This window comes from Rhipicephalus microplus, chromosome X (genome assembly GCF_043290135.1).
Source record: "Rhipicephalus microplus isolate Deutch F79 chromosome X, USDA_Rmic, whole genome shotgun sequence".
Lineage (NCBI taxonomy): Eukaryota > Metazoa > Arthropoda > Arachnida > Ixodida > Ixodidae > Rhipicephalus > Rhipicephalus microplus.
Genome location: NC_134710.1, coordinates 257,721,950 through 257,734,473, shown reverse-complemented (window position 1 = coordinate 257,734,473; position 12,524 = coordinate 257,721,950). Strand labels below are relative to the sequence as shown.

Genomic DNA, 12,524 nt, shown 5'->3' with positions numbered 1-12,524 from the left:
AAATGTTTGTCTCTGGCTTGAGTATATCTTTGCACGTTCGAAGAGTCACACTGTAATATTGGCCTATCAAAGCTTGGAACTGTGTCCTGCTTTTACCAGTAAAATGAGCCTCTGCCTAGAGAAAATTATCGTAGTGATCGACTCCGGTCAGATCTGTTCGGACAGGTACAAGTAGGACCAGCTTTGCAGCTTTAATTTCGTCGCCGAGCCAGCTTAAAACGCTTGCAGCGGAGATTTCTGCCCAAAATCTCAGAATGCCAAAGCCTTGCAAACAACGCGACACGTTTCTTCAGATGCAAACATTATTCACTGTAAAAGCTTCCAGGAATGATATTGTGATAGTAGCACTGCTTAGTTTCTAAACCATTTCAGCGAGAAGCGACGTAAAAAAAAGCTGGGTAAGTGGCAGGGGGGAAGGGATGTGTGAAATGTTTCAGGTGGAAGTTGAACACACAGACACACACACACACACACCCCTGGCTTTGCCATTGCGGCATGTTGTGATTTATGCTCGCATTGCCGGTGACCACGTTGCTTGCCATAGCAATAGCATATTATATGGATATCCGGTGCCGTCACCAGGCCAACAGGCGCGTGCCGTTATTACTTTTCTAGTCAAACGCTCCCTGCAAGTGGGCCGAGACGTTGTGTCCTAGACCTAATTCTATCACGAAACATTGGTGGGGGGAGTGTCGCGGTTCAAAAATTTCTTGGACGTGTTCTAACCTGTGAAGAAGCACACTAAAGCCACCTCTGCCGCAATACACCTATGGCCTGTGAAAAAGCGCTTTAATACTTGGAAGGGGCTGTTAGCATTAGATACGGGACACAGCACAGTTTGTTCAGTTATTCATGCTTGTACATGCCACATAATTGTGAGTACTAATATGATTGCTTGCATTGAAAAAATTCCTGGCAATCTTTTGGAACACTGTGTAATATTTCTGCAGCCCTAAAAAGTCAAACAAAACTGCGTGCCAGTTGTTGTTGTCGTTTTTTGTGCCACCCTTACTCCTCACTTTTATGAATTTTTGTTAATATCAAGGTCGCGTGCTTGGTAGATTCATATTTCAATCCTTGGAGCCTGTCAAAGGATTTGACAGGTGTGGCAAATGCCAATGTGGACTTTATGATTGCTTGCTAACTGGGGTGGTTCAAAAGATTACTTTTATTGAAATAGCAATGCATATTCACTCTGCATAATTTAGGGGATGTTGAATAGTTTGTACATATCTTTTTCTTTGTACATATTTTTCATACAGCTCCAAATTTGGTCTTTTGTGATAAAAAAATCAATGTTTTTTTCTCTAAACCTGCTCCGAATTTGGGTGATTTCAGCACTCCAAAATTAACATTATTCTGCTGCTCTAAAAATTGCTCTAGACTCGATTTCTACTGTGGGGAACGTGCGGCACCTACAGGTGGCGGGCTGATGCAGTGCGCCAGCACGCCGTCAGCGCCTCGAGTGGCCGCTGAGTTTCTGACGTGCGACGAATTCTCGTCTGTCCTTCTGCGGCCCCCGCATTTTGCAGGACACGCGTGTGTGCGATGGCTACTGGTGTTATAGAAGCGCGCCAACTTCAAGAAAGTAAAGAGCGCAGGTTTTTTTAGAGCCTCGAACGAGGCGAAAGAAGACAAATTATGCGGCAGAAGGCACGTTTTTAACGCGACTGAAGAGACCACGGTCGGACAAAGTATTTTGAAAGAGCGGTGTGTGGGACAAGCCAACGGGAACCAGGAAGCATACGCCGTCATGATGGGGGTTTGTGCAAACGCTTTTTCATCATTTTACCTGCTTATTACCGAGCGACATTAACGTGAAACAAGTGCTGTAGCATGATGTCTTGAGGGAAACCAAGTGAGGTCGGCACTAGTACGTACCATTGCCTCCCGTCATGCATTTAGTGATGCCGTAACGATTTTGCAAATCTTACTATGCTGCAGTTTCGTTTGTGGAGGTTCCTCGTCTGCATGAGTGATTGAGTGAATATGTTATGCGTCGTCTATGCAAGTAATATCTTAGCCGTCACTTAACATAAAAACAGCGTGGGGTGGCACTGCTTACATGCGCAGGGCTGTCAAGGGGCAAATGCAGTACTTGCGCGGTCCCTGTGCATTATGCCATGCATTGGGCTCTTGTTCCTTAGTATTCCCTTTTGCGAACTACTTTGTCTGCTAATATGTAGGTCTTGCAAGTAAAAATTTTTACCTGCAAATGAGCATGACGGAAAAATGCTCACCTGACCTACAGTTCACGTAGCAATAATGCACTTACAGCCAAGCGCGACCTTTCCTCCTCCGCGATCACCGAAGTTTTGCGGTGCGTTGGCAGAAAACTAGCAGAAGCGTACGATGGAAAAGCTGGATCCGTTGATGACTTTGTGGCAACAAAATGTGCATTGAGACCCTAAATCATCTTGCTAGCTGCTACTCAATGCCATTTGCACTGTAAAAAGACTGGTTCACTGGCGTGAGGCGTAAATTCAAAGCGAACTAGCAACAACATGTACTCCATGACCATGCACAGGATCACTTTCTTCACACAGCGTACACTGCGAATCCAGCATTCCTGCTGGCCTAGGAGGCATTGTCGCCCCGGAAAACGGAAGAACTTTGTTCCAGGAGGGCATTTCTCGTAACTATTAGCGCACTTCATGCGACATTGCAAAGCTCCTCCATCAGCGTGACACGTCTCGTGGAGCGGCTGCTGCACGTATCACGCCACTTTGTTTTCTTCCCTCCTGCGCAGTGATGCCACCAGCTTAATGCACGCTCCCCATTGCAACCCTGAAAGGGACTCCGCAACACTGTTTGAGCACGGTCAGGAAATGCTGCCGATCAGTAGTCGAGGCTTGTGAAAAGACGCAAGCCAGACAGCATGTGGCCTAGAATTTACAATGAATTTTCAAAGCCAGCTAGAAATCATTCCCTAAAGACTTAAAATAAGGTTTAAAAATAGGCATATGAAAAGGAAAGGTTGGTTTCATGAGAGACATGCCGCCAGTAAGGGTAGCCATGTTTTGATGGATGATGTGTTACTCTCTAATTAACCAAAAAAGTATTGTTTATACTATTAAGTTTATCAGGGTCATATAATTATGAAATCTAAACAAGCTGTTTATAGAATATATTAGCTTTTAGAGCTGGAAAAATTTAGTGGCCCATTAAATTATACTGATGCGAGTTCTGGCTTACTGGGCTTATATGGGCCTATGTCCCTTAATTTGACAATATTGTTTAAAATACATCACCGAATGACTGGGAAATAGGACACTGCTGCTATATGGCTATCATTGACAACATGGAGCCATGTAGCACTGTCTTCTTACTACTTGATGACTTAAGCAGTAATATCATTTGGAGGGGCTTGGCCAGGTGCACGCCTGTTTTGCTTAGACATGCTTTGAGGGCCACAGTTTTAGTTTTCCAGGTACTCATACTTTTGCAGGTCTAAGAAAGGGCATTTTCAGAGAGCTTGCTTCGATTTTCCTATTATGATGAGCCCATGGAAAGAAAATATTAATTGCCAATTAGTGGATTTTAGTCATTAATTGCCAATTACTGTCAACAATCCACTATCTCATAGCCACTGTATCTGATGGCATGTATCTAAAGAATTAACCACATTTTATTTTAAAACTATTTTTAACTATTATTTTGTATTTGTAGAAACACGAAAAGTTTTTTTTAATTTTACTTTTTAAATACTTTGAATTTAGATGCTTTGAATAACTCCATCATCTATGACCACATCACCTAAGCGTTCAGACACCAAAAAGCTCTCGTATGAGAGCTCATCTGCCACAAAGTGCTCGTTGCCATTATCATGGTGGGGAATATATGTGCAGTTGAGGTCACAATGACTGAAAACACAAGAGAAGGCTGTTGACTTTTATTGAGGGCTGATGCGACACTTCTATGTCCACCACAGTAAAGAAACCTAGATAGCATTTGTGGTTATCTTGTGCAGTTCTGTTGAGAACTGAGCCAGCCACTGGCATATTCGTAGAGGCTGTAGGCATGTTTTGTGTGCTGCAATATGTTGTATTCAGCATGAGAACAGCAGTACCCTGCAGAGGTTGTCGTTCGCAAAATTTTATAAAACAAGTTAAAAGGGCAGTCATGTTTTGATGGATGATGTTTGACTCTCTCATTAGCCAAAAAAATATTGTTTATATTAAGCTTAGCCGGGTCATTATAATGTATGAAATCTATACAAGCTGTTTGTAAAATATATTTGTCCATTAATTTATACTGATTAAGTTCTGGGTGACAGACCATAAAAAAACAGACCATAACGGTTTGGTATCAGGAAGGGGCCCTTTCTTCATGGCACCGGCTCAGGGAGGTCTTTGAAGACACTTCCTTTTTCAGGAGGCATTGGTTTGAGACTCACTTTCATTTGTTCACTTCCTTTGTAAATGCTGACAGTGAAAAAAAACTGGCTATTAGCAAGTGACTACATTTACCTAGTAATTCTGCCATCAGTGCTGATCACAAAATCCCTAAGGACTCTCTGAAAGATACTCAATCGGTGTGCCTGGCAATTGGCAAAAGGTAGGTACTTCACAACCAAGCAGTTCTCACACACGGAATGTAGACTTTAACCCACTGGTAACCTGTGCAGTGTGGCTTCTCAAGTGTTTTTTTTTAAGTTACCAGCAGCTCTATATAGTTATGCTAATTAAGTGAAGAAAAGGAGCTAGTAATTTATGGTATTTAATAGAGGACAAAAGGAGAGATAGCAAAGAAAGGTTCATAGGCATAAAAAATGGCATAATTTTTCATTGCCCAACGGTACTGTAAAATGTGGGAGATAAGATAGAGGGCAACTGATCATAGAAAGAGGAGGGATGGTTATAATTAGAAAGTTTTGTAAAGAATGTAGGAAAGCATAAATGAGAGGGGCTTAATTAGCTGAAGCGGTCAAGAACCACCCCTTGGGTTGGTTGAGAAAACACATCCGACGGAAAACAGACACTGCTATGAACAGCTCAGCCAAATCTTGCAGTCACGCATAGCAAGGAGAGCTTAGGAGCGGAGTGTGAAGTTGCCATTTTTTCTGGCTTCGTTTTTTTTCATACAGAGGCCTGCGCTCACTCTCTTTGGAGTTGCCAGTGCCTGCAGCCCAGCATCACACTACAGATAGTATGGTATTTTGGCCAATACCCAAGATAAAGGAGCTGCACTTTCTTCCACTAGGTCGCGTCATGTGCCAGCGCCGTGCTCTATAGTCTGCTAACATTACACAGTAGCCACACTCACGACAAGAATCGCACCGACAGTGATCGCATTCCATCATGCGTTCTGAAGGTCAGGATGCGGCCTGATGCAACGTCTTTCCCCCTGGCCATCCCTCTTTGTGTAGCTTTCATTGTGCTCATCAGGACAAAAAAAAAAAGGAGAGAAAACACTTGAAGCTTGCGCTGAATTCCTCTAACTCTGCTTGTTCTTGACAGATCCGAGAATTTTTTGTGGCTATCAATTCTAGAGGTAATGAACTCTGATACTGAGTTAATTTGATAAATACTTGAAAAGTGGTTCAGGACCCTTTTACACACATAAAGGTATAACAATTTGTAACAATCGCATAGACAATCCTATCCCAAGATGAGAAAAACAAACACTCAGTCGCTAACTTATAACTTCACTGGATGAAGACTTCCAAGAAGTCCAAGTAAATAAAGGTAAAAAAATACTAGACTCACTAGAAATTAAAGAACTTTCTACAAGTGGCCAAAAAAAGTTTATCTTTTTTTGGCCACTTGTAGGTGTTACTTTTTAGGGACAACATTAATTTTGCATGACCAGCGCAACATGCATCAATGTCTAATGAATGGTGGCATTCTTGCTACAGTGACGAATTTATGTTCTTACCTTGCCAAGTTACCTTTCAGCACTGTCACCCACTGATGTGTCTGCTGCTAGTCGGGGAAAATATTGTTCGAAAGACAATGTCTAAAAGTCATAGTGCAACAGTGTGGCCAAAGTTGTCAATGCCTTGTTGTACGCACATGCACTTACCTATGGCTTACACAGTCTGTGGCACAAATTTTGTTAGGGACATTTTTTTGCAGACCAGTCCTTTTTATGGTTTTTACACTTTGTGAAGGATCAGAGCAATGTTCCACCCACTTAGCTTAATGGAACCAGTCAGCAGTCATAAACCATGGATTATAAGAGTGGCACTGAACTGAGTGAAAGCATAGCTAAAAAAAATGGCAGTGGCTTAGCTCAGCTATGCTAGGATATACGTAGCGTTAGCAAAGGTTCAGCTGCTTTCCACCATGTGGTACGGCTTAAATGGGCTTGTCCAGGAGTTTCGCAGCACATAATCACTCTTACCATGTGTTCAAAGTAAATTACACACGCAGCTGGATCATTATTCACCAACGTCGCCGCGTACCTCTGGTTCATCTCGTCTTCGTCAAAGCCCAACTCCTGGGGCCTAACCTGCAGTTTCGCAAGCAGTTCGAGCAATTTTGGCCAATGCACCTCAGATGCAGAAAGTGTCAGAAACACCATCGGCTTCCCAAGCTGCCTAATCATGGCGAACAGCTCGCTCTTCCTTTTTTGCCAGTACTGCACAGTGTTTGGGACACCTTCCATGAATACCAAATCCTACTCAATGAACTGTTTAACCTTGTCAGGATCTTCGATATCCTGTCTGGTCAGACCACGAGTTGTCGCGGTGCTCCGATACATCATAGTCATTGGCGACAAAACACGGTGACGCAACACCTTCATAACCATGTACAGTACGTGCATCGGCAAAGGCCCCCATCTATCTTTCCTCTGAATCTCACTCGAGGCAATGGAAAACAAAGTAGGCTTAGCTTCTGGGGTTATATAACGAGCCTGGCTCAAGTATATTTGAGGGAAAGACAGCTCCTCAGCATGGGTATCGTACAAGATGCTCACAGGTCTCTTGCCATCTCCCGGTGCCATGGTTAAGACCGCGTTTTCATTGTACACCAAAGTATGCTGGTCCAATGTCAAAGCTGTGGCCACATTCATCGGATCATCTAAATCTGCGAGATCGGGACAAGCCTCCACGTTAAAGTCTTCGTCTGGAGCGACGGCTTTCCAATACAGCCTCTCCAAACGTCCCTCGTCAATGTTTATGCCGTAGTGCTCATACACCGGTGAGACTCTCAGTACCTCAACCCATGGTCCCAGCACAATGCGAGAAACCATGTTCGACAGATAGGTAGTTTTAGCAAACATTCTCCTCTTTATGTTCACTACTATGCACTTATCGTCTGCCAAGCCACGAGGCAACTGCTTTAGCATCTCGTCCGTGTCTACCGGCACGTTCACCACGGGTCCCTTAATGCCAAACTCACCGTTTCTCCAGTTCATCAGACGACGGATCTGAACAAAGGTAATGCGTGGCGGAAGTAAATGCTCGGCCACATCGTTCACAACCGGTAGACCTGGCGGCATGGCCGGGTAACGATACCCATTGGTAACGTTAAAGAGTGGAATCTTCTGCTTAACGAGAAAGTTCTTGCACATTGTACAAACGCGTGCCACGGTTTCAACCCACTCGGGCGCCGCCGCTAAACTCAAAGTTTCACGCATGGCACTACTTAGTGGCGTCAAGTCTTTCATGTGCCATAGTCTTTCACACACGTCGCACACATATCCAAACGGATTGTTTAGAAAGTCCGTATCAAAGGTCCGAGTCACACTGGCGCTTTCGCTAAGTTTCACAGTATAGTCACTCGATCGGCGAGCCTTCACGTCATCGACAGCGTCTTGTTGTTGCTGCTGCAGAGATGGTCTGGCACGTCGCTCAGCCTCCTGGCGACGCCGCTTTGCTAGACGTTCCTCTCTTTGCTCCAGTGTCTCCGCAGCACATTTAGCCTTCTTCTGTTCATTCCTCCTACGCTCAACCGCTAACTGCCAGGGGTTAAGCTTCTCTGCTCTTGTGCGCCGTTGAGCAGCATCTGCGCTCTCCTCCATGGCCATACCACACTGGCAAACGCCAGTCAGAGGCGCTATCAAGCGGCTCCAGCGCAGTGTCAGACAACAAGTGTGAGATAGCTGCGCGCGCGCCGGCGCCATTACGGCTGCCTAGACTACGACGTCACTTCTCTGGAAAGCGCATACCGGCGGCGGCGAGTCGCGGGAGGTGCTAACTGCCAGGGGTTAAGCTTCTCTGCTCTTGTGCGCCGTTGAGCAGCATCTGCGCTCTCCTCCATGGCCATACCACACTGGCAAACGCCAGTCAGAGGCGCTATCAAGCGGCTCCAGCGCAGTGTCAGACAACAAGTGTGAGATAGCTGCGCGCGCGCCGGCGCCATTACGGCTGCCCAGACTACGACGTCACTTCTCTGGAAAGCGCATACCGGCGGCGGCGAGTCGCGGGAGGTGCCGGCTCCGGTTCGTGACACCACTGCGCATCGGATGACGTCACTCCTCTGGAAAGGCCATGACGTCACTCCTCTGGAAAGCTTTCCTGATTGTCTAGAATTAGCTTGATTATCATGCTTACAGCTGTTCTAATGACACACACACGGTATACGTATTATGTGGCACATGTATATTTATTTTGCCGGGCAATTACTTCCGGATCCGATGAGTTAAGCTTCTCCGCTCTACTGCACCGTTGAGCAGCATTTGCACTCTCCTTCTCCATGGCTATACCACAGTGGAAAACGCCAGTCAGAGGCGCTATCAAGTGGCTCCAGCGCAGTGTCAAATGGCGACTGCACAGGGAAGGCGCGCGCGTCGGCGTCCATATGTCTACCAAGGCTATGACGGCACTCCTGTCGAAAGCGCACACCGGCGGCGGCGAGTCGCGCGCGGCCGAGTGCGAGAAAGGTGTTGGCTCCGGTGCGCGACACCACTGATCGTCTGCGCAGCCCATTGAATTGCGCGCACACCAGCGGTGAGCCGCGCGCGGCGGCGGTGGAGTATCATTGCGCATGCGCAGACCAGTGCCACGCGAAATTGGCTCAGCGAGGCTAGTGTAGCTAACGCTACAATAACATATTTTAACCATTTTCGTGCAGCCGCTACAAATGAAGTAGTCTCTACATGCACTGTTTGTTCTTGATTCTTGGGGATGGGATTGTTGACTACTCTGTGTTTGCTGAATGATGGCATATTTTTCTCCCTGGCATATTTCTTCATAGCAGTCATTTTCCACTACTTCCCTTGCTGTCTTTCTCAGTTCTAAATAATGTAAGGCAGAATTGGTGTCACTTGAAATTGCTTGCAAAACTTTCCTGAAATTATGTCACTCAGAATGAAGGTTGCATGACAGATTATGAAAGAACAGGTTTTACAGCTTTTTGGCTTGGCTTGTGTTGCAACTTGTACATAGTCAGTAGCTGTTAGGTCAGTTAGCTTGGTATATTTGTTTTTGAAGTGATGCTGGTGATTTATCAAAACTAAAATATAGTTAATTTATGCTCAACTTCATGGCCAAGTTTGCATGCAGTGATCAAGCTGGAGTTCGAATAACTATTGCACAGTTTGCTGTAATATGTTCAAATTTTAGTTGTCCTCTTGCATCAAGTCCATGGAGCCAGTGGCGGTGCCGCAAAGCTGCTGATGTGTTTGGGCATCTCTGAATGATCACGTCCAAATTATCAATCAGCAACTGTACATGTTCCCGCACAAGATTCAGATAGTCGATATAATGTTGAACCCTTTAAAAAAGTGTGTCCCATAATGGCATAGTGGTTTTGGCATCTAAAACTCTAGAGTTTAATTCTGAACTCCTCATGCATGTGTGATTTACAACTACTATTGCTGCAAAGAGCAGTGCGATGAACTTGTACTCTGATGCACTCCTATGCAGGGGCCTCCTGAGTGGGCACATCCTGGCTTCATACCTGCAGGAACGTCACGGTCTCATGACGTGGTACAGAGGCGACTTGCTGCTCATGGCTAAGGAGCTAGGGTACCGGTTACTGCCAGCATTTAATACAACCACAGGTGTGCCGCATCCTAGGGTGAGATTTGTCTCCAAAATATGCACCATGAGCGACTATTATTTATGGCTAGCAGCTAGATGAGATGAGACAGCTAAGGAGATACTACTCTCATACATGTGGTTCACATTTTTATACATAGAGTAGCAAAAATAGTACTGTCCCACTTTTGTTTAAAATAAGCTTAGGTCAACGGTTAACTGCTTGTTTTCAAGTGCATACACCCTTTTCCCGGCATGCTTATTGTGAGTGTGGAATCCTACAAAAATTTAGATACCACCTTTTTATGAAATTTCAAGCTGTTGGCATTCAAGTTAGTGTCATAGCATATATTTTTGTAGCACTGCGTGCCAGAGTCAAAGGAACTCGGGATGATTTGTTTGCTTGATAGCCTAAGAGGTAAGAGCAGTAGTAATCTGTGTGGTAATACTTGAGGCTATAGTAAGCAGTCAAAGCACGGGATCATGAATCTATTTGTGAAGCAAGAATAGGTGACATTCATGTGAAATTAAAGTGACGAGTTTATAGGAACATGAATCGCACTCAATTCAGGATATCTCCATTCAAAAAAGAAAAAAAAAGGGAGGTGGGGATTCATTTCCAGCACCCAATGGCCCCAGAAAACAGCCCTCTACTTTCCAAATGCACATCAACAGTACCAGAAAACTGTACTATCTTTAATGATTATGCAACAACGATTGCCATGACTTAGTCCACTATTACATAGTCATTAGAATTGGCCAGTTCATTAGGGTTCCAGTGACTTTGGGATCGGCACTTGCACTTGAGAGCCATTTACTCGACAACTGTAGTTGTGAGAGATGTGAGAAGTCGTCTTGTTCATTAATGTGGGAGGGAGCTTTGGTGTTCGCACTGTGTTCTTGATTTCGTGCACAAAAAACTCATCAATGAGGGAGTATAAGTAAGTGTAAAATTGGGTGTTTGTTAGGCATACGTCCTAAAATTTGTTCCATATTTAGACAAAAAGCCAAAAACCTTGTGTGCGTATGTTGACACTGTTTTGTTGCACTGGCAACCTTCAAGATGCAGCCAAGGGTAGTGTCTTGAGGCATGCCCTCAAGTTATAGCTTGAGAGAGCTGATGAGAAACCTTGTGCCTTTTTATAGCTTAATGAAGGAACAGATGAGCATCACGCATCGCACCTAAAGAATAAGCTGTGTGCCTGTGTGTGTATTTCAGAATGCTTGCCCATTTGTCTGACCAGATTTTGCTTCAGCACAGCTTGGGTCAAACTTTATCACTTTCTTTTCACATGTAGTTCAGCTCTTACACAACAGACAGGCCGCATTTTCTGTGCTCCTGGCATGTCAGTTCTCATATCGCTCTTAAAAATTTCGCTGTGAATATCTTGAATTTTGTGCAAGTTTTGCATTTTCTAAAACATGAGCATGCCATAAATTGATACCTACCACAGCAGTATACGGTAGTAGTATAAACGACAGCCCTCAAGTTTATAATTGATGAGTTTTTGTTTATTAGTCACATAAATATAAGTTTAGTTCCAGCAAAGTAAATCTGCCACAATATAGGGTTTGTGTGCAAAAACAACAACGGCCTGGCTGTCATAGAACTTTAAAAAAGAGCTGTATTGTCCAAAAAGCACCCTGTACAGCTATGTAGCCAGCAGGTTCAATGGGAGCAGACCAAGTTGAATCTCTTGAGGCCCTGTTATACTCCAAAATGGATGACGCACGTCAACACTGCAGTTACACTTCGAAGCATCAAGCGGCGATGACGTTCCAGGTCCAATTTGGAGTCCCCCACCGTCAGACTGTTTCCCATGAAGCGAGACCAAAGTAGCGAGAGATAGACATGTGCAGTAAAGTTGAAATGTGTTGAGCTGCCTGTTGGTAACCCATTAAACAACCCGCAAAACAGGTTTCTGGGAATGACAGGGGACAGTGTAAGCGCATGCCCTGTCGAATTGTTTTTTCATTCCGGGCATTAAACAAAAATAATGGTGGCAAAAAAAATCATTGGACTGAAAGGAAGGAGAAAGAATACAATGGATAGGGTTAGCTCATACCCTGTCCACTTGCCTTTCTTTTGTTTTCTCTTAATCCTTATTGTTTAGTGTTTTGTTTGGGGGATTAGCCTGTGTGCAGGGCTGTAACAGCTGTAGCAATTGTGCCAATTTGATACAGTTTCCTATTTTTGTGCCAAGCTGAGCCAGAAACATGCAATTCGTTGAAATTGTGCCACGCTGTGCCTAAATGCTCGACCAGCCTCAAAATTTTCTTGCGCCAATTTTAGTGAGAAACAGAGACCGCGTTTGCAACCTGCAGATTAGGTGTCATCAACTTTTCCAATCCAGATTCACAGACCCTAACAGTAACCATGGTGAAGACACTCGCAAGACACTATCGACAGTTAACAACGATGCATGCCCATCAATCTGCTGACCGCAGCAAGTATCTGTAGACAGGATAACGCAACTTCAAGATAAAAAATGCGCCGTCGTAGAAACAAATGTTTTGCAAGAAATATGAATTTCCTAGGAGGCAAACGCAGCTATGGCGTGTTAGGAACTAAAGCTAAAAATATATGCCCCCTTTC

The 12,524-nt window shown here is 44.5% G+C and overlaps 1 protein-coding gene across 1 annotated transcript in view; it reads left to right on the top strand.

Moving 5' to 3' along the window:
- The window catches only part of Edem2 (ER degradation enhancer, mannosidase alpha-like 2), a 170,119-nt gene that overhangs the window by 62,251 nt on the left and 95,344 nt on the right, over positions 1 to 12,524 (top strand). Inside the window, exon 6 of the mRNA XM_037414120.2 lies at positions 9,815 to 9,968. Coding sequence (XP_037270017.2) covers positions 9,815 to 9,968 — 154 coding nt within the window. The remainder of the gene's footprint in view (positions 1 to 9,814; positions 9,969 to 12,524) is intronic.